Source organism: Petromyzon marinus, chromosome 42 (assembly GCF_048934315.1).
Source record: "Petromyzon marinus isolate PM22_M1 ecotype Great Lakes invasive population chromosome 42, UKy_Petmar_22M1.pri1.0, whole genome shotgun sequence".
Lineage (NCBI taxonomy): Eukaryota > Metazoa > Chordata > Hyperoartia > Petromyzontiformes > Petromyzontidae > Petromyzon > Petromyzon marinus.
The window spans coordinates 13,122,609-13,145,540 of record NC_133708.1 but is presented as its reverse complement, the minus strand read 5'-3'; the positions used below and the strand labels follow the sequence as shown (position 1 = coordinate 13,145,540).

Below are 22,932 nucleotides of genomic sequence, written 5' to 3'. Positions count from 1 at the left end.
TTCTTTTATTATACTCACAATCTCCCTTCAGATACCCTCCAGTCGCCTCGGCTACACACACCCTAGCCTACACACAACACGAGCCGTCTAACACCGATGGCGCTGACCGATACCGCCACCAACCGTATAGCAGCGCAAAATCTAGCGATGACGACTGCGGCGACGAAGGACTTGAGCAGCACGACGGGGACCCCACTTAGTCGACAGCCCCGAGGTCCTCCACAGGGGCCCCTCTTATACTGTCAGCGTGGCCTGGCTCCGCCCCCAGCCACGCCCCCTTTCTAGAACCTCCCAGCAGGTTCTTGGTGTGCCCCTTCTGTGATCTTTCCCCTAGATCCCGCTCTGGTGTACAACCTGGCCTACTGATGTCAGGCCTACTGATGTCAGCGCTGCTGTAAGCCGCAGACCCCCTCCCCCGCCAGCAGCTGCTACAGGACTTATTCTATGCCACGACACAGACGTTCTGCGTCAGGGGCAATGTTAAGATTGTGAGTTCATTTCCCGGTCAAGAGTCGACTCAGCCCCATCATCAACCCGTCACGGTCGATATAAAAGAAACAGTGTTGTGAGATCTTAACAGTGGGTTGGCATATGCAAGCATTGGTCCCTGCCATGGAAATGTGGAATTTCTATCACTGACTCGGCAGGTTTTCGCCACGCTAATTTGAGCACCGGAACACTTTGACCTTAATGTTCGCTAAATTCTTGTTGAAAATTGTAGACAGTTAATTGTATTGGCCTTTGCGCTGTAAAATAGCACGAATGCCAAACGTTATTTATTACGAACTTAGGTCTCAGGTGATGGAATGTAGTTGTTTACAGATGTCATGGCTTTTGATAATCAACATTTTCTGCACATTCAACCAAAACTGATTTAATAGAAATGTCACACATGAACAATAACAAAAACGTTTGGTCCCATTTTTACCACGAAAATCGGTCCGGTTAATTTTTATAGAATGAAAAGAAAATGGATGAGAAAACAAACCAAGCCATTAGGCCTTGGGTTGAACAGCGTTGTCAACATAGTGAATGAACACCAGAAACTTACAACCAACATTCAATCACGAAAGTGGGAGGAGCAGACTAAGTGTCCTCTTTCGAGGCAACACAACCGTTGCAGAAGGATCGCCGGCAGGAAGTAACAGCCGAGGGGTGCAAGGAATTAAAGTGGGGTCCCTCCTGTCCAATCATAGCCCAGTCCTGGGCCCCCTCGTTTCTAATCATAGCTTGGTGCTTGGGCCCCTCGTGTCCAATCATAGCTCAGTGCTTGGGCCCCTCCTGTCCAATCATAGCCCAGTACTTGGCCCCCTCGCGTCCAATCATAGCTTGGTGCTTGGGCCCCTCGTGTCCAATCATAGCTTGGTGCTTGGGCCCCTCGTGTCCAATCATAGCCCAGTACTTGGCCCCCTCGTGTCCAATCATAGCTTGGTGCTTGGGCCCCTCGTGTCCAATCATAGCTTGGTGCTTGGGCCCCTCGTGTCCAATAGCCCAGTCCTTGGCCCCCTCCTGTCCAATCATAACACGATGCTTGGGCTTCTCTTGTCCAATCGTATCTCGGTGCTTGCAGGTTGCAACTTTTGCATCGCCTAGATATGAGAGTTTTGAGAATGAAATAATCAAATCATATAACCCCCCATCTGTTTGGGTTCCGTCTTACTTCAAGCCAGTAGATCTTAACTCATGGGTGACCCCCACTCCTACCCTTCCATCCAGGGGGACACAAAAGCCTTTTCGGGAGAATGTGGAGGCTGCGGCATGGATACCGTGCAGCATACATTTCTCCTGCACGGTATCCACACGATGTGAATCTCGTGCATCAGCACCACACCGTGGAGACAAATCGCGCTCCAGTAATTTGCAACGTGAAACAATCGCCTGACTTTGAACACCGTGTCGACTCGATGCGTGGACATGCGATCACTCGTGTGTACTGTGCCTGTGGTGGCCTTGGGGTAACCTGAGGTCTGTTGGAGGGGTGGCCCAGTGGAGAGGCAGTGACAGGGACGATCAGCGATCTTGACTGCTTTACAATTTTGCTGCCATAAATTTCCCAATGATTAACTCTTCAACACACCGGTGGGCTGAAGTAGTGAATTATTTGTCTTTTGTCAACGTGACACTTTTCTTTGCTGATTGGCCGTGTCGGGTGGTGGAGGGTTACGACACATTTATAAATAAACGCGATCTAACCCAAAAACCTTTACTATGGATAAAAGCCACTTAGGTTGAGCGATCATTTGTGGCCAGGTCGCTTCTGAAAAAAAAGTTAAAACCTCAGTGGGCTTGGTCAGATGAAAAAAAAGTTTAGTTTAATTTGTAGATATTTTTAAAGTTATTTGTTTACCTTTCTTGTACTTCATACTCCTATCGTTTGTGTATTGTTGTAATATTTACACGCCCCGACTGGAAATCTGTGAAAAGAGCTTTTATAGCTCGTCGAATTCCTCCAGTATAAATACATATTCTGATTCCGACTAGGGGGGTGGTGGTGGGGAGGGGGGCAGGCAGCACCACACCAAGACGGTCGAGAAGCTCTCCGCTTCTTCAAGTCGAGTTCAACGGGAGTAGTGAAGTGCACGCGTGTGGGGGCGGTTGTGGCTATGGGCTTCGCCGATTCAGTCGTGGCTGGCAACGGGGTCGTTGTCGGGGCGGATGGAGACGCGACAGGGGGAGGTGGTGACAGCAAGAAAAGTTCCACGGGCTGCGCCTGTGCTCAATTAGCCACCTTGGGACAACGGGGGGTGAGGGGGGGAATGGCAAAAAAAACACAAATGCAATAAAAGCGACCGTCGTGCAACGTGAAGTCAGATGTTTTCCCGTAATTATTTCGTGATTTGCGTGGATTTTTCTGCGGGTCCTCCGGTTTTCCCGTCCACCTTTAGAATCAACGGCACCACGCGTTTAGAGTATATGGTTGCTCAATGTCCACGTAATAAGCCACTTCGTTGAGCTATCATGTGGCCAGGTCACTTCTGAAAAATAACTATATACAGCAGCTCAGTGGATCTTACCTGGTAAAATAAAACGTGTAGTGTGTGATTGTTGGTAACTGGGAGTCTTGGGGTCTCAGTGTATTTGGGTCTCTATATTAATCAAGGAGTCTCTGTGAAAGTTTGAGTCTATATACAAGTCATTGATGACCAGGCTGATGCCATCAGCACACTACACTTGGAGAACCTGGCTCTAATTACAGGCAGAAGCCTGGATTAAGATCCAATAATTCAGCTGTGAAAGCTCAGACCTCTGCGAGCTACCCGGTTACCCCATCGTGGTTGAGAGGAGTTCTAGAGGTACACATTTTGACAAAACATCCAATGTAATCTGGGATAATAAATCACACGATTATCGTATTATGCACATTATCGACACGTGTCGCCCCACCTCCCCCCCCCCCCGAATTTTAAAGAAAACCCTGGGGGTGCGTCTAATAATCCAGTACGTTTCGATTTAAAGCTTTCGTGCCTGCAAGGATTCATCTTCTTTGGTTCTTTCGGTAAAGTCACGTAGAATGAGAATAAAATAATAAATTGATAAAATAAAATTCTCACGACGTTTCAGCTTAAAGGTCGCAATCTGAGCGTGGCTTTTTCGCTCCAGCGCTGTCCTCCAGACAGTCTCCTCCCTTCACCTGATGAAGGCCGCTTGTGTTGTGGCCGAAACGTCGTGAGAATTTTGTGTTATTTTATTTTATCAATTTATTATTTTATTCTCATTCTACGTGACTTTACCGAAATAACCAAAGAAGATGAATCCAGTACGTGTGTACGTGTGTACGTGCGAGACCAGATTTGAATAACAATATTGGCACATATCAAGATTATATTGGCACAAGTTTGCAGCGCATTTTAAGGGAAGCTGAGAGGGAACGTCGATGACGGTAGCGACGTGTGGAATGACACGCGCTGGGGCTCTCATTCTGCAGTCGAGCGCTGCTCTCCAGAGACGGTAGCGTGCTTCACATTGTCCGAATCTATTCACATTAAAGAAACTTAAACTCCGTTTTCCTTCCTTTTCTCTGCACATTGTTGCTATTCATGCGATTACCCAGAGGCACGTGGCATCTTGCTCTCAATCCGCCTCCGTGTCGCCATGTTTGATCCCGATCCGCCTTCAACAATTGCCCTCAATAGACACTTCATTCCACTTCACACATGTTGAACTTCTTTCGCACCGTACGTAGCCAACCATGCTAATCGGAGGTGCGTTGTCCAGTTGTGCCCATCCAAGCGACCTCATTGTTCCCGACTCTGGAGTCGTGCGAATCTAGATAATTTTAACTTTTTATCCAGAATGGTTTATGAACACAACATTCCCACGTGGGCATGTGTGTGTGTGCACACAACGTTGCATTCAAGTTTGATTGGTAAGAGAGATTTTTGTGAAAAGGAGAAAAGGACCGATTGATTTTTACACACCTCACTCACACCACAAGAAATACAAAAATCCTGTTGGAGTAAAGTGCCGTTAGCAAACACCAGTTAAAGGTTGGGATTATACACAATGGGGTGGGGGGGGGGCAGCACCACACCCAGCCACGTCTGTGATCAGTAGCGTACACGTTTCACCATCTCTAACCTGCACGTGTTCACAGTAACGCAATGTGCCAGGGCATTAACTTATGGCAGAGTCAATCTAGAGGAGTCTCCGACCAAGTGAAGATGCCGATTATTGGTGGTATTGTGCAATGGGCCAGGTATCGAACCCAGGATGCTGCGATTGTAGGGCACTGCACCACCACACTCGACAGATCACCCCTGTTGAGTATATCGACCAAGTGGATATTAGTGAGCACCTATTAGTGCTGACAAGGCACACATGGACACAAGTGTTTCACACGCGCCACCACGTCCATCACACACACAGACAACCAATGCAACACGTGGAATTAACATGCGCAAAGAAGGAAAGAGAATCGGGAGCTGTAAGCGCATGAAAATAACACTTTTTATTTTTGTTCTAGCATGTTCAGCCACTTGTAAAACATATGCTTAGGCAAGCGGTCGATGTGGAATGTCATCACGAACCATTAAAGATTCATTGCCGAATGATTGTACAAAGTATTTGAGAGGGCACGCCGTGCTTCAATTTTACTTTGCGCCTACAAGTGCTTTAAGACATTCAGATGTAACTTCTAAGAGGGCCACGTGACTCGGGGGTGGGTGTTGGCGGGGGGGAGGGTGCTAATGCCATGTCAAGACACACTACGCTAAGCCAGCACGAGCGAGATCCTGGATTGAAATACAGATTTAAGCCACCCGTGATTAAACTGGATTTCTCAAGGGGAATCAGATGATGGTGTCAGCCTGGTCACCAATGATGATAATTATAATCATCACCTGCACTTGGTTCATTTCAGTTGTCAGGCTGCGCGAATTCACTATTGTCGTCCGACTGCCACGTGATGAACATGTTGCTGTTGTTGCTGCCGGGTGTATAAAGAGTCACAGCCTCCCCTCCGAGTGGTGGGGGGGGGGGAGAGCAAGGCTTTTTGAAGTGGCTTCAGAAGTCGGTTCTGAAATCTCATCTTTCAGGGTGGTTCTCTGACACGAGGCGATCGGATTCACTCCTCACGCCGGAGAGCTCCAAAGGGAAATGGCTTTTGTGTCGTGACGTCACGCGCCGTCCGTCATGGACAAACAAGAATGGTAAGAAAAATCGAGCAGTTGGGCAAAACCACGTTACCCAACAGAGCGCAGTCACGTTGAAGTTCGTCTAATCGATTGCGTTGTTTCATCGTAATGTACACGCACGCAACATGTGGTATTTGAATTCAGCGCCAGGCAGTATTGCATCAAACGTACTGCCTGGCATTGAAAAACACGCACATAAACTCCCAGCCACTTAAAAAAAGGCATTGAGATTTGTTTGTGCAGTCAACAGGCATCAACGCTACAGCTGACAATCCGGTTTAACAACAAACGGCTGAAAACTGCAGGATCTCAGCAGCGCCAAATTAGTGCTTAGACATTGTCCCCATTTTTAGCCACCCAGCAGTACCCATAAGATAGTTTTAAAAATTCGAATTGCCACAACTACTACGAATCGTTTAAAAAACTGAAACAATTCCAGCAGCTCGAAATAAGTGCAGAAGTGCAGAGCTGCAAATGTGCATTTCCGATTTCAGCTCCCGGAAGAAGTGCATTCAGAATCAGAATATTTAATTATACTGGAGGAATCCGATGAGCAATAAAGCTCTTTTCACAGATGTCCAGTAAACGAGCAATACAGCAAGCCTTAAAACAAGGTAAATACAACATCTACGGCAATTAGGCCTGAAGCCCTGATGATAATAGTCTCAAATAATTAAACCACAGGGCTCGAATCCAGAATGCTAATTGATGCTGACTCAGTGCTCCTATACAGCCAACCGTACAACCGAGCCAGCCTGGTCTGGCGGCTCAGGAGGCGCCAGGTGGTTTTTTCCACTGCAGAAGCCGAGCCGTGCCAATGACGTGACACGTGACGGACGAGTCAAGACGCAACAAAAAAAAAACCACCGGGGCCCTCTGGCTCCCGCTTTGGCCCAAAGCCAGATTCAGATCGTCCTGCAAGGCCCGAGTTTCATCGTTTGCTTCTGGCTCGGCTCAACAGCCGACGGAAAACCAATGGCAAGACGTACCCGCGAGGGGGCCTACACGCTGCCTTGGCTCGGATGTGCCGGTGGAAAAGCGGTGAATCCGGGCTCACTGAAGGACACCTCCAGGCCCCAATCCCCTCCTCCACCCAGGGTCACTATACCCAGCACGTGGAGAGATTCTGGATCAAAAACCGTGGGCGGGAAGGGTGCCGCCTTCTTTGTCCTCCAACGTGGAGGACGGCTCACATCCAACAAAACCGAGTCTCGTACATCGCACGTGTGCACGACACCCTGTGTGTGCATGTGTAAACTCGAATTCCTCGCCTCACGAAAACAACTACACTCGCTTGCGCTTACCATCACCACACCCTCTACCCACTCCCCATCCCCTCCACCCCCCTGTTTACGATACACGCGTACTTACATTCGTACAAGTGCCCCTGCGCTAGCAAACAAATAACACCCCCCCCCATCACCGGCACGTCCCTTTTCTCCAAAGTTAAAACTAAAGGTAGCAAAAATAGAAAACAAATCAATCGAGCGGCTTCAGCCACGGGCAGCTGGGAAAGATATTGGAGAGACGACGCTAAATTAAAGACGAGAGCAAGGAAGCAGACTACTTTTTTCTTTGTAGGAAAAAAGGTGACGACGTTGTTTAGAAAACGGTTTCCGGGGTGTTGGGGCTGAAGGCCCTCGCAGGGGAGTGGGCCGAGCTCAGAGCTTGTGAGGACTGACCCACTTGTAGGTTCCCTCGTAGCGAAACCCCACTCTGCTGAGCAGCTCGTCCGCCTCCTTGGGTCCACGGCTGTGCGTGTGTAGGTGTGCGTACGCGTGCGTGTGTAGGTGTGTGTACGCATGCGTGTGTGTAGGTGTGTGTATGTGTGCGTGTGTGTAGGTGTGTGTACGCGTGCGTGCGTGTAGGTGTGTGTACGCGTGCGTGTAGGTGTGCGCGTGTGTGTAGGCGTGCGCATGTATGAGTGTGTGTTATGTAGGTGTGTGTATAGGTGTGCATGTGTGTGTGTGTATGGGTGTGTTTGCGCACAGGAAACAAAGCATTAGACCAATGTAAGCCGACACCGGTATTTTATACCTCTGTGATACATATTTCAAAGATTCAGATGTTTTTAATATAATCTCCAAGTTAACTTTTTAACCGTCTGACAATCCCTTTAATTCACACTACAGCACCTGTTTGCCGGGCACCGCACATGAGGGCGGTGGGTGGCCAGCACCACGCCCGGCCGCATTTGTCTCCCGAGTGGCGACGTTTACACACCGCACCAGCTACTCATGAGGCCCAGGACCGGTTAAGATATTCGTCACTGGTGTTGGCTGGGTTCGTAGCGCAGTGCGCTAACCATTGCGCCACCGCTCCCCACACACACACAAAGATATGCACACAGACGCACATACATGGTAACGCACGCACCTGCCGTAGTCATAAGGAATGGGTTTGATCTTCTCCTTCTCAATCTTGTCCAGCAGAGGAGTGAATATCCTCCACGCTTCTTTCAGCTCGTCACTGTTGAACACACGCAATCCGCCCAAACACACACACCTATTCACAAAACACATTAGCGTACGAACCGCCGTGCGTCAGTCACCGCCCGTGGTGCTGCGCTCCCCGCTTTGTGTTGACGACGCACGAGGCCGTGGAGTGGTGCGAGTGTTACCTGCGCACAAAGTGGATCTGACTCCCGCAGAACACGTCTAGGATGAGGCGCTCGTAAGCATCGGGCAGTTTCACGTCCTGCGCACACCCACCCCCACGCACACAAGTTCGCATGCACACATGTACAAGGATACATACCTCCTATGCACACAGTATGTATGTATGTTGAACTTCTTTCGGAGGTGCGAGGGAAGCACAACAAATTAATCACAAACATCCTCCACGTGACCCAACACACGATCTACACACAATCTAAATACACAACTCACACATTCCACTGACAAAGATCCCCCCCGTATTGCCTTCAAACTTTTGGGGCAAGTTCTGTTCGTGAGCACGTACGAAGGCTGTGCTGGGACATGAGGGGGTGCTTGGAGAGTACCACGCCCAGCCGCCTTTGTCTCCCCAGTGGAGACAGGGGTGGCTGGGTGCACTAGGTACCCTTTTGAGACCGAGTCGACCTACAGGAGGCCCAGGATCGGTTAAGATAATCGTCACTAGTATTGGCCATGAGCGGGAATGAAACTCGGATCGCTGGGTTTGTAGCTCAGCGTGCTAACCAATGCGCCACCGCTTCCCACATTCACACACACGCTCGCATTCACACACACGCTCGCACTCACACACACGCTCGCACTCACACACACGCTCGCACTCACACACACGCTCGCACTCACACACACGCTCGCGCACACACACACGCTCGCGCACACACACACGCTCGCACACACACACACGCTCGCACTCACACACACGCTCGCACTCACACACACGCTCGCACTCACACACACGCTCGCACTCACACACACGCTCGCGCACACACACACGCTCGCGCACACACACACACTCACGCGGTAGCGGCTGCTGTAGGTGAGGTCAAGCTCCGACTCGTCGGGAGCAAAGTGCATGCCGGGCTTCTTGGTCATCATCTTCATGTAGACTGCTTCGTTGGGCTGCACGCGGATCACCAGCTCGTTGCGCTTGCACTGCCGCTGGAAGATGTCGCCCGGCGCGTCGCGGAACTGCAGCCGCATCTCGGCCTTGCGCTCGTTCAGAGCCTTGCCGCAGCGCAGCACGAACGGAACGCCTGTACGGGGTGGCGGGGACGGGCCTCAGGGTCAGAGGTCGCGCGTCGACGCCAACGCTTACTGGAGCGACAGCGCCAACCAGCACCGACCGATCCCGATCGCTGAAACGTTACCAACCAACGTGAACATGAAAACTTACCCCAAGCATTAACACGGAATTGCCCTGCGCTGATTGCCCCACAGTATCCCAACAGTAAGAACACTGACTAAACACAAACACTAAGCACCCGGCACTAACACTATTCACAATTACAGAACCCTAGTAGCAGTTACTTTGCAGTACAGAACCAAAGGTCTCACTGCCTCCACCAGAGCCCCAGAGCCAGTGCTCTGTCCTTGGGCCTCTGTGTTGCACTATGAGAATCACAATGCCTTCCCTTTGAGCCACAGGAACCTTGCGGCCTTCGATTTTCATTATAGGGCCGTAGGGGCCTCCGTTTGACAATTACAGCAGCACATCCACGCTTTTTATTCACGCGTGACAGTGGGTTCCTTTGTAACTGGTCAGAGCTTTCGACCTCTGCCGTTCTTCACAGGAAGCTTACGAAGCTCCTGCTGTGCCGAGGTGGCGGTTTTCTCCGTGGGGGGGGGGGGGGTGTGAGGAGGGTCCTATGCTTGCCGCCCGCCGCTCACCGTCCCACCGCTCGTTCTGCACGTAGAGCACCACGGAGGCGAAGGTGGGGGTGACGGACCCCGCGGGCACCGTGGGGTCGTCCAAGTAGCCGCCCTCTTCGCCGGGACCCGTGCCGCCAGGCCGCGCCACGTACTGACCCAGCACCACGTCCTCCAGCAAGATCTCCGGCACGCACTTGAGCACCTTCACCTGCGCACAGGGATATAAGCACACAGACACAGGCTTACGGAGATGTACGCAGGCAGAGACACAGACGTACGGAGAAAAATCCACGTGACCACGGGGAGAACGCGACGAGCGACCCACCTTCTCGTTGCGAACGTCGTCCGAGCTCGTGGATGTCGGTTTCTCCATGGCCACCAGGCACAGCATCTGCAGCAGGTGGTTCTGCATCACGTCCCTGCAAGGCGCGGTGGGGGGGGGATACAGGGAGGGGGGCGGGGATGCAAAGTGGTTATGCCAAAGGGGATGCAACGGGACACAGAGATTCACCCGGGGGGACAAGGCAGAGATAACCGGAGACATCCGGACGTGAGCAGCAGACACGGGGTAAATGTGGAAACACGTAGGAGACACAGGGGAAAGTAAGGCGGTAGGAGAGAACATGTGGACACATATCTACAAGAATAACACGTCACATCACTTCCCAACAGAAACTGTAACATATATTATCTGTTTCATGTTGCGTCTTACCGAAATTATCTTAATTACGCCAGTGAGAGACAAAGACAAATGTGACCCCCCCCCCGTGTGTAGCCTATCACAGACTGTTGGGACTCGCACCTTAAAAACTAAACTATTTTAAAATGTTTTTTTATTTTACCAGGTAATGCCCACTGAGCTATGTAGCTCTTTTTCAGAAAAGTAACCTGGCCACAAATGATAGCTCAACAAAGTGGCTTATCGTGTGGAAATTTATAGCAGAAGCCAAACACTCTAAATGCACTTTGATTCTAAATGTGGAGGGAAAAACCGGAGGATCCGGAGAAAAATCCACGCAAAAACGGGAAGAGAGACACCGCAAACTTCAGATATACAGCAGGCGTCAGGGTTGGGATCGAACCCACGACCTCCTGTATACCGGGCAAGGTAGTTAACATCTCGTCACCTGATGATGCCGAACTCGTCGAAATATCCACCACGCCCCTCTGTGCCGAACGGCTCCTTGAAGGTGATCACCACCGACGCGATGTTGTCTCGGTTCCAAATAGGACCGAAGATCCGGTTCCCAAACCTGCGGCGAGGAGAGTGACTGTGAGCATGTGGACAACCACGCGAAGACAAATATCGCCCCCCCGTGTAGCCTTGGGGGCAAGTGAGCGTAGAACCTATGAAGGCCGACACTGTGGCACACGAGGGGGTGGGTGGCCAGCGCCACGCTCTGCCGCCTTTGTCTCCCCAGTGGCGATGTTTACAAATTGCACCAGGTATTAAGTTAATGCCGAGTCGACCTGGGGGAGGCCAGGACCGGTTCAGATAATCGTCACTGGTATTGGCCGTGAGTGGGAACCTAACTCGGGTCATCAGGTTCACAGTGCAGCGTGCTAACCACTACACTGCCGCTTCCCACAAATCACGCATGAACAATACATTTTATTTGAATTGCGAACATGCGTCACTTTGGTGACCAAAGTCATGCTTGCTAACGAGACTAATCCTGGTCTCTTCAATTCTTACCTCGTTAAACAATATAAATTTGACAAAAGCAATAATACACATGATCATAACAACAACCGCCATTCGCTACCAAGTGGCGGTGACGTCACCACGGCGCTTGTGCCAGGCTATGAGACACATGACCATACGTACACGCACACGTGCAAAAAGCCACAAATGTACACGCACACATATACGCAAACTAATATATGCCCACAAAGACCAAGGAGCCCTGTATTGCTAATGACCAGTGGTTCTCTACCCTTCACTGCAGCCTTTGGTTCTCAATTGTAAACAAATTAACCTTGAGGCGGGACCCCGGGGTCCCATAAGCCCCCGGGTCTCGCATAAACATTATATTATAATGTAATCGAAAACTTTTTCTTTTTCACCAATGGGTTTGAAGGATGGTGGGAAGCGTTGTCTTGTTAAACTATGCCTTTAAAACTGAAAACTACCTACCTGCAGTACCTCTATTTAAATACACTATCGAAAAAATAATGTACACCCCTCCGTCAATCATCGTGTTTCTTAGTGTGGATTTGTGAACTCATTTTGTAAACAGTAAATAATACGCGTTGTCAATGCGCTGTTCATATTGTAACAAAGTTACTCTACCGAGTAGTGGGTCGCCGCTCCTCTTATCCGCATTGATATGAGGAATTAACGGTGCAACGCATCTCATCTGTTAAATATCTGCAGGTAATAGGATTGTCATCGATTGATCCTGACTGGAGACATTGATAGTTCACAAATAATAATGAAGAGCAGTTTCACTGTATTATGCATACCGTGATGACAAATAAAGGACTTAAGTCGTGTAAGGCAGTTTGAGCAGCTTTGGATAAGACTTGTTATGATCCTGCCCATACCCGAGCATGGAGTGCATTCGCCCTCGCTGCTGCGCTTGGACACGACAACAGAACGATCCACGCCAGGCGGGTCGCGGTGTTTATGTGCGCGGTGGGACGGAGCCGCCAAAAATAAATTAATTAATTGCGATTTTGACTTCCGTTTATTCGGGACCCAGGGGTCCCGCCATAAGGTTCAAATATATGTTTACAAACACATAGCTTTCATGAAACAAAGTGGTTGTACTTACGTGCCCATGCTTAATTTGTTTTGATGGTTGACCTAAAAAAATCTGGCCATGTCTTGGACCCCCAGGGGGTGCGTGGACCCCCAGGGGGTGCGTGGACCCCCAGGGGGTGCGTGGACCCCCAGGGGGTGCGTGGACCCTCAGGGGACCCCCAGGGGGTACGTGGACCCCCAAGGGGTGCGTGGACCACCAGGGGACCCCCAGGGGGTGCGTGGACCCCCAGGGGGTGCGTGGACCCTCAGAGGACCCCCAGGGGGTGCGTGGACCCCCAGGGGGTGCGTGGACCCCCAGGGGACCCCCAAGGGGTGCGTGGACCCCCAGGTTAAGAACCACTGCTATAGGACACCGATGGCATAACAAACACGCTCACAAACACAACAAAAACACAACAGCTCTAGGTAATGCCACTGGGGGGGAATGATATGTAATGGTGACGGCTTAAGGAACCCTTCATCCAGCAGTGGATTGATCAAAGATGACGATGATGGGGAAAAAGAGTACAAATCGACGTATTTATTTAGCCAGGTTGATGACAGGGGGTCACAGGGCGGGGCTCACCTGAGCACCATGAGGTTCTGCACCATCTCCTTGCCCAGGTAGTGGTCGATGCGGTAGATCTGCTCCTCGGAGAACAGCTGCGCCAGGTGTTGCGACAGCTTGTCAGAGCTCCGCAGGTCGCGCCCAAACGGCTTCTCCACGATCACCCGGTTCCAGCCGCTGGCGACGCGCGGGGAGGCGACGACGATCATCATTACGGTCGTCGTGGTCGTCGCTCCGCATCGAAAGTTCGTCGCACGCCACGTCAACGCAAGCCGGATTTACAAAAGCTTCTGAAATGATGGCGAGGATTTGCATTTTACAAAGGAGCTCCGGCCGGCCAGGTGGCTCAGCGGGAGGGCGAGCAGTTCCCAATCGCAAGGTTGCAAGATCAATTCCTGGTTTGGAGTTGATTCGGCTCATCAGGCCATCGGTGTTAATAAAATTAGAAACACTTTATTGGGGAAGTCAACAGCGGTCGCCCTTTGGAGAGACTCGCCCCCATCATAGAAATGTGGAACTTCCACCAGTGGGCTGTAAAACTGGAGACGAGCCCTGCCTCTATGCTCAATTTAGCATAAATAACGTTGACCTTTGTCTGAACGGAGAGGAATTACTATGAAAACACCCACGGCTCCCACCATGCCTACCACCATCACCGCCCCCAACTCCCTCACCTCCTCCACCACCCCCCACCGCCCCCAACTCCCTCATAGCCTCCACTGCCCCCACACCTCTCCCGCTGCCATCTCCACCGCCCCCACCGGCCCCACCGGCCCCGCCGCCCCCACCGCCATCCCCGCCGCCCCCGTCATCATCCTCACCGCCCACTCACGTGGTGCTCATGCAGGTGGAGCGCACGTTGGATGTGACGGACTCGAAGACGCTGGGCGGCAGCGCGAGGTAGAAGAGGCGGTTAGAGAGGCGGCCGTGGGCGAGCGTGTCCAGCTGGGCGGCGAGCTTCTCGAACGGCTGCCGCACGTCGTACTGGCCCGACACGTAGATGTTGCGGGAGAAGAACTTCTCCAGGGCTTCCTCCTCGCCCGCTCGCACCTGGCTCCAGCGCAGACGCGGCCGCACAACGGACCGACGGGGACGATGAGTCGCAGTTGTTGACTGCTGGGTTAGGCCTCCGATTAAGCACGGTTGGCTACGTACGGTGCGAAGGAAGTTAAACGTACAGACGTACGTACGTAGGGCACAATGATGGTGCAGCCAAATTTGTTGTTGTAAGAACCTCCACCATTTGACGTAGTCAAACAAATTAAAACTAGTCACGTGGTGTACGAGCGTTTAACGCTCCCGGTAGGTTTAAGAACAATTCTTACGAACAAATTTATCATATTCTTTGGGTCTCGCGGTAAAGTCACGTAGACAGGTTCAATGAAAAGAACAAAAAACTACGACGTTTTGATCGCAACACAAGCGGTCGTCATCAGGAAAATGGGGTTAAGCCTCTAAAGGCAAACTGTTTAAACAGGTTTAAAAATGGGCGTAGCTCAAGTGTCAGCAGCATGGGCAGGGTAGCTAATGTTAATGTAAGGGAAGTTGCTGCTAGAGGTGACGGTCGTTGTTGGTAGTGATGGTGCTGGTGGTGGGTTTCCACCAATAAAGGGAGAGGGCAGTAATGGTCCTGGTGGTTGGTTTCCACCAATTAAATCAATGAATTAGATATCACGTTTAGCTTCAAGATGGTGCGAAGACCTGCGTCTTAAGAGGATACAATGTTGAATATCCGAGGGGCTTGGCTGGCTCAGAGTTAACAAAAACATAATTCTACGTTGGCAGTACACAAGGACAAATAACAAAATATCACATTCACCAATAACACTGCCCCAAAGTGGGAACAATATACAATCAGTAATGTCATGGACAATGGCCCTTTTCCATGGCGGTGATAGCAAGGCCAGAAAAATCTCTGGCCTCTCACTCCCTAGGTTCGTGTGTGGATTTCCCACCCGTCACCACCACCATCACAGCCACACACGGTACAACGTTAATTTTACTCGGGTCTTGCTGGCTCATCATGGCTTTGTCAGCGATAAGGGGACACCAAGAGCTAGTAGGTTTCTGGGTTGGTGTGTAGATTTCACACGTGTGGACTTCACACATGCCACCACTGCCACCAGGAGCTCAGTTTGGCCAGCAGCTGCATCGGCAAGGTATTGCAGGCCTGCACCTTCATCTTCGTTCATAAACAAAACATTCGACTCGAGTAAGGTCGTCTCTCCTCCCCGTTCACCTTCAGGAAGGGCAGGCAGCGCTCACGGATGTCCTTCATGGTGATGGCGGAGCGCGCGTACCCGATGACGTACGTGTCGTTCGGCAGCAGCCCATCCCTGAACAGCCACCTTCACACACGCGCGGTCAATTCGAACAACGGCGGTTGACGGAGGAAAACTGCATCGCTAAGTGGCGACCCAATTGCCCGCATTTGGGGAAAGGCATTGGGTCATTCAAGTAGCCCGGCATGGTTCTGTCCAAAAACATGAATATTCACACACTGAGATTTATTCCATAAAAGAAAGATGAATAAATCAATTTTGGTCCGATGGACCAACTCTTTGTGTATATATCTTTGTAGACCGTATCGCTGATGTAAATGCAAACTAAGTTGTGTTTTGTCTGTGACTTCATAATGTGGCAAAATAAAGATTTTACCGATCGGTGAGGCCCATTTACATCTGGTGAGATTGCTTGCAAGTCCCTGAGTGAAGGGTAGCAAAGGAATGGTGGCCTTAAAAGAGCTGATCATGTTTTGTTAGATTATAATCTATTCTGGCTTCATCTATGACCAAATCACCCAGGAATCCACCGAATCTCATATGATCTCGGAAGCTGAGTGGAGTTGAGCCTGGATAGTGCTGGGTGGGTGACCTCCATTAATTTAATTTGACCCACCCATGCTGGACATCTGTGAAAGAGAGCTTCATCGCTCATCGGATTCCTCCTCCTCCTCCAGTCTAAATAAAGATTATGATATAGGCTGCAAAGTTCTGCTCCGTTGTGTGCAGTGTAACAAAATCCATCGTTATACTGTACTTGTGCCCCCCATCCCCCATCCACAGTGGATTGATAAGGAGCTGTGAACGTCAAGCAATCCATGACATGCCCACCAAAGACACTACGAACGAACACTCAGTTTTAAACCGCAAGCAGCCGAAACCTAGATTCAAATCCAGGTTCTCGGCACCCACTGACCATTTGCTCCAGCGCGGACATTACGAGCCCCCCTCCCACCCTCCGGGGGACACGCGCCCACCTCACAAGCAGGACCTCCAGAGATAACGAGGGCATTCGATTAATTGGTGCTAATGTGAGAAAACGCGAGATGACGCACGGGTGTTACCGTATGAGCCATGAAAATCTGAACTAATTAAAGTGTGGCCCCTTTGGTGGATTAAAGGCTAATGTTGATGGATGGAAAATGTGACTCGTTAAGAGTTTAGCGTACTGGCCGTGTTCGCAGACAATATTTGTGCCCCGCATCATTTGCTTGCTGCTCGCAACCAATATTGGAGAATATCGGTTTCCCTTTCAGTAAATAAAAAAATATATAATTGATATGTTTGTCTGTATCCGTGCATATTTGATCAAAACTTTAATTTTAAAACAACTTTCTAGACTTAATTGTGAAACGGCTGCTCGATTTAATGTATCGTTTTAACATTTCATGCCATCTGTTCCAGCCTAACTTTACTCGAATGTCTAAATAAACCCTTCCCCCAAACATCTAACACCAAGCCTATCAAATAACCCAAACACCTAACCTTTCACCCCTCCCAATTAATCCCAACACCTAGGCAGTAACCCCTACCACCTAACTATAACATCTAACCCTAGCGCTTGCCCTGAACCTTGGTATACACGCACGAGGGAACAAATAAGTCGCCAAAAAATTGTTTCTGGGGGCACAAATATTTTGGGGGAACCAATATTCATTTAAACCGGCAGGTTACACCATGATGGACTGAAACGTGATGTCACACTCTAGCCAGGAGACAATCCACCCCATTGGGAATTTGATTGTCACAATTTGGGGGCCGAAATTCAAATCCACACTCGATTGCCTTTTTTCCCCAGTTTTTTAAAATTACCATTTAATTTGCATCAGTCATTTTTTTTCTGTTTACAGTTTTGTTTGCCCAGATACAATACAAGTAGGTTAACATGGAAAGCTTCGCACAGATGGATTCAATGATCCACGAGTTGCACTGCCACCTATCTGCTAGCCACCTCACAGCCCCGGGGCTCTGACAGTTTCACAGATCAACCAACCTTGGCCTCCACAGCGCTGGATTACAAAGCAGGCGCTGGATTACAAAACAGGCGCTGGATTACAAAACAGGCGCTGCCTGTGCCCCCGGGCTTGTGACAACTTTCCATTACATTTTTTTATGACCAACCCCGCCACACTCGAGTACCCAATTTAATCACGGGTGGCTGAAGCGCCAGATCCAAACCCCACATCTCAGCGGCGCTGGCTCGGTTTCGCTGACGCGACCAGACGATGTTATTCTCTCACGCGGGGCACCTCTATTATTATTATTTTAATTTTCTAAAAGCTGACGAGCCAGCCAAAAGGTTTCAACTCACTGCGGCGCACCGAAAGGTCATCCAACCGCTGTGACCCCCCTTCGGCTTGGTGTCAGAGTGCACGATCGCTTGTCGGATGAGCGAGCGTGCCTTTTAATAAATGCAGTGCGTTTGATTGATGACGGTGGAACCCAGGGTTACCTCAGTCAGGTACATTCGAAATAATAACCGACTTGCGGCGACGTCACTCCCTCGCAAAGCTGTTCTGACGCGCGGTCCCTTTCACCCAATCCACTTCTCACGACTCCGTCTCCGAGCGGTCCGCCAGCCCCCCACTATAAGGTTACCCCCCCCCCCCCCGATTGCTTGCGTGCATCAGTGCGCCCACTCCTGGCAATTGAAGCTAATTGGCCGAGGTGTGGAGGTGATGGGGGTTAATGTGAGGCACAGGCAAGTCGAGTCACGCCTGGCACTTTGCACCACTGCTGTCCCATTCAGCAGCTCACTTTCTCCCTTAATACATAACATATTATTATAATATATATGTGCCGTACAGGTTTCCTTCGTGCTACGCGGATTCGGTTGGTGCGACTTACGCATTGTATATATGCGGCTAACATATTCACTTTCAAAATTCGCTCTGCGCGGTTTGAATCCACTGTCGGACGTGGGACAACATTGTGTGTGTGTGTGGTGTACACGCTCCGCGGCAGGCAGCTGTCTCGTGCGGTGCATTGTGGGTTGGGTGACTGTACGGTCCGTGCTACGTGATCACGCTTTGTGGGCCCTTTTTTTGGAACGAATCTACTCCCGCAAAGAGTGAGGGAAACCTGAATATAATTGCTTTGAGCAAATCGGTTCCTGAATACGCTCCCAGCACGTGGACAAAAACGTCGGGCATCGTGCGCCGCTAACCATAACGCCATTTACACTTCCCGGCACGTTATCTGGCATAAACAAATTTTAATGAAAACAAAAAGCAATCGGGGTTAATCCTATGACACTGCAGCCAACACAATTTCCATAATGGTAATGTACATCAATTGTGGACTAATAGCTGTGTGCGTTTTGCATCCCAGCCAATTAAAGCAACGAATAAATGTCCTCCCCATACAACCGTAGCCTGCTGCCGATTGCAGTCCGGCCACAGCCGCTCGTGCAGAATGAGGGGTACGTGCTGGGAAGGCCATGGTATAAGTGCCGTTGGTTACGGGGGCGCGAGGGACGGGTTTGATCGCACTTCACCACGCCGGTCAGTGCGGGATGGTGAAAGAAAAACACATTCTGTCTCGTCCCCCTTGCGGGGTTCCAGACCGGAATGGGTGCCCCCGACACGGGATAGCTACCTCGGGCACGACCGGCAATCGAGCGTCTTTGCTACGGCGAAGAAGGGATCTCCTATGGCCAAATCAGCCGACATCCAATCTCATCTCATGAGATCTCACGAGCTTGGATGGGTGACCACCATGCACGCGAGGTTATCATAGGCTGGCTGTGGAGTTGTGCGCCAGAGGACCGGTTCAGAAATTACTCGCCGCTGATGTGAGCCGTGTACATATGCATGTATGTTGAACGTCTTTCGTACCGTAAAGCTGTCAACCGTACTAATCGGAGGTGCAATTCGCGGCCTTGGCTGGAAATCGAAACTCAGGTTTCCAGGTATGTAGCGCAGTATGCAAACCACTGCACCACTGCTCAACCCCACTAGGAAATATTAAACGTGGGGATAAACCCACATTAAATCAATGTTCCTCCATTTCAGTTATATTTTAACAACCTCGGGCAAGCTTGTGGGCTCAGTATCCACAAGAATCAAAACAACATCATCTCCCCAGTTGCAATCAAAGAAGCCATTACAGAAATCGTTTGTGCGGTAATTCACAGCTTAATTATACAGCTGGTGTTGCATGTTAATGCATTTTAATGAGCATCGTGTGTTTTGTACACAATTAACAATGCAATTTGTTGCATAGACAGGTATAGGATTACACTATAGCTCAGTGTAGAGCAGCAGCCCTAGACAAACAGAGAGGTTAGGTGGTTCAAATCTAGGCTTGGGTCAACATGGACCTATAATTATCATCATCATCATCAGCAGCAGCACGATTGTCAACATTACAATCCCCATCACGATTAGTAGAAACATATAATTATCATCAGTACAAAAATTATATTCGGCAAAGGTAGCACTATCTTCATCACAATCATCATCACCATCGTCATCAACAGCAGCGGAACAAAATTAAATCATACGCATCGCCTCTTCACAGGAGCACAACCTGGTGAGTCTGCTCCACTTTGTACAGGAAAGTCAATGTGCTGCCTCTTGCGGAACTACAAAAAACCTGGACGGACCACGTCATTGGCATCTGGAGTTTTGACAATACTGGCACCAGCCACCATACGCATGCATACGGGCTAAATAACTGCTATTCAAGACATAATTCAGGATTATTAATCTTGCACAATTTATACATTTTAGCGGACAAAATTTTTCAGCCAAATAAAAAAGAACTGACACACGTAAAATTTTGATTTAAAGCTTGTTTGTCTTCTTCCCCAAAATTTATCCAAACTGTGCTGTCGACATCACGTACGTAAGCATGTATGTACGTTGAACTTCATTCGTACCGTACGTAGCCAAACGTGCTCATTGGTGGTGCGGGACTGTGCTAACCGGAGGTCACATCGCGAGATCACTTCCTGTCGGGATCTCCCGCGCGGCAGCACGAACTTTGGCACTGCAGCAGAGCTCTGCAACCGGTTCTAGTGCCGTGGGCACTCTCGGGATTACTCGATCTCGACGGCACACTGAACCTAAATATCACCGTGGACCACCGTCCAGTAGTGGATTGATCGCGGCTGATAAGTGTGTGTATGTGTGCTGCGCTACAAACCAGGCGACCCGAGTTTGATTTACGCTCACGGCCAACACAGGTGACGATTATCTGAACCGGTCCTGGGCCTCCCCTAGGTCGACTCAGCCTCAAATTAGTATCCGGTGCGGTGTGTGAACATCGCCACTGGGAAGACAAAGGCGGCCGGGCGTGGTGCTGGCCACCCACCCCCTCGTGTGTTGTGCCAGCCTTCATAGGTGCTCGATAACAGCACTTGACCCAACAATCTCTTAAGGCTATACAGGGGATCTTTGCCTTTGTGTTAGCGCACTTCTCTTCATGTGATACGCTGCTACGGACGGACGGACTCGGTGCCGGCACGGAAATGTGGAATTTCTCCAATCGCGTGTGTCGCTCTCCCCTCGATCATCGTGTTTCCCCAGGCCTCGTTGTGACTCAATTAGAATGGCAGATGCTGCGTGAGGCTCGGGTTTAAATCGCTCGCCCAGGGGGGGGGCACGCAGCTCAGCCGATTAACCAAAATCGTCCGTCGATTGCACTTTTTTTGGATGTATCGGCGTCTGTATCCGTGTTAACAATTTGGTATAAATGTCTGTGTGTTTGTCTGTCGTTTCATTTCACTGTCCATGCGCGTCTATGCCAGCGATGAGTACATCGATGTCTGTCGATAAATCCAAAATCACCGCGGCACGCCTGCCACGTCGCCGCGACACCGGCGTGCCGCGCGGCGCACCGACTGCCAAGCACCGTGTTCGGACAACTACCTCCAGACGCGGATACTGCAGAGATACGCACGCCAGACCGCATTGACCAGCGCTGAGAAACACGAACAAAAAATAACGCCCCCCAACCCCCATGAGCCGCACAACGCACGAAGGGGGCCCTCATCCAGCAGTGGATAGACAAAACGTTGTTGTGTAGAGCGGTGAGTGCCGGTTTGACAACGCGAATCTCACATCCACCACCACCGTGTACAGTTGTCGACTGTGGCTTGTGCGTGCGCACAAGAGAATTACATGGGAAATCCTCTTTGTGAAAGCCGGCAATAAATAATCGGGTCAGGGCCATTTATAATGTGGCCCACATTTCACTGTAGAGTTGACTGTTTTGGCATATATGTGACAGTAAGGTTCTGAAAATGCTTCCAGTGAATATGCACCGGACTCAATCAAATCAAGCACCCAGGCATCATTCTCACCACCGACTCCTCATCCACTGACTCGGCTACTTAATCTACATTCCCACATACTGCCGTCGCCAATTCATTTATAGATTCACTCGGGTCACACACTCCACCCATCACAGTATCCTTCCAGTCACTCGCTCATCAACTTTACTCAGCGACTGTATTCACTTCCATCACCGAATCAGTCGCATAAACGCACCCAGTGGCCCACATTGGACTATTCACCGACTTGTGCACTTGCCCACTCACTCTCTCACCTATAAACTCACTAATTAACTTAAACCGCAGATTTTCATAGCCAATCCAAGGGTAACTTTTTTTTGGTTCGGCCATGGAGAAAATTTCGTGCCAAAAGTTGTCATTTGACCCCTCAACCACTTCACATTTACAAAGATATTCTTTATATGCGCCAATGTATGAATCATATTCTGACCAATAAAGCTCAGCTTAATACTTTAACAATAATAAGAAACAATTGAAATGCCAATTGAAATAGAAGACCAGTGACAATGTTTTATTACAAATTTGTTTGAAACATTTTTTTTACGGGTAGGCTTTTGAAACCTATATTATTCACAATAGTTTTTGGGTTAGATCGCGTAAATGTCTAATCGGCAGTGAAAAGTCGTGATCAATAATAAATGTTGTGCAGTGACCTCTAACACACAACCGGTGTACTCAAATAGTAACTAATCGGCACCCTTTGTTCACGTGACAACCTTATGAATTTGCCGTGTCAGGTTGGAGGTGGTTGTTTGAAATAATTTGCATATTGAAAACGTACACCTGTCAACCCCTTTATTAGTGCCTACCCTATTCAAGACCAATTCAGACCTTATTGGTCACCCCGTGCACTTAAAAACATCAACGTTCATCCGACAATGTCCCATCACAAGGGAAAAACACAAACACTTTTTTTGCCCATATTGAGATGTCTGTATGCCATATGGACCTGAAAACTCAATTTCCCTGTACAAGAATACGAGTAAACCCGTATGGGATGACAGCTGTGAAAGCGACCAGTCCCAAATGACGAGGCAATGGGAATGGACCTTTGCTTTGGCAGTTGTTGATGTCACACTAAAT

The 22,932-nt window shown here is 49.8% G+C and overlaps 1 protein-coding gene across 3 annotated transcripts in view; it reads right to left on the bottom strand.

Annotated features, from left to right (window-relative positions):
* Positions 1-858: 858 nt before the first annotated feature.
* Positions 859-22,932, bottom strand: part of G6PD (glucose-6-phosphate dehydrogenase) — a 33,494-nt gene continuing 11,420 nt past the window's right edge. For 2 of the 3 annotated variants that reach the window (XM_032969622.2, XM_032969624.2), the window contains exons 3-12: positions 15,509-15,617; positions 14,102-14,319; positions 13,288-13,446; positions 11,083-11,208; positions 10,281-10,374; positions 9,974-10,163; positions 9,104-9,339; positions 8,254-8,330; positions 8,010-8,102; positions 4,924-7,385 (exon numbers count right to left, since the gene is read on the bottom strand). In XM_032969622.2, the coding sequence (XP_032825513.1) occupies positions 7,295-7,385; positions 8,010-8,102; positions 8,254-8,330; positions 9,104-9,339; positions 9,974-10,163; positions 10,281-10,374; positions 11,083-11,208; positions 13,288-13,446; positions 14,102-14,319; positions 15,509-15,617 (1,393 nt within the window). In that variant the 3' untranslated portion in view covers positions 4,924-7,294. Of the gene's footprint in view, positions 2,729-4,923; positions 7,386-8,009; positions 8,103-8,253; positions 8,331-9,103; positions 9,340-9,973; positions 10,164-10,280; positions 10,375-11,082; positions 11,209-13,287; positions 13,447-14,101; positions 14,320-15,508; positions 15,618-22,932 lie in introns of those variants that run through there. The other variant, XM_032969623.2, reaches the window with a different exon arrangement.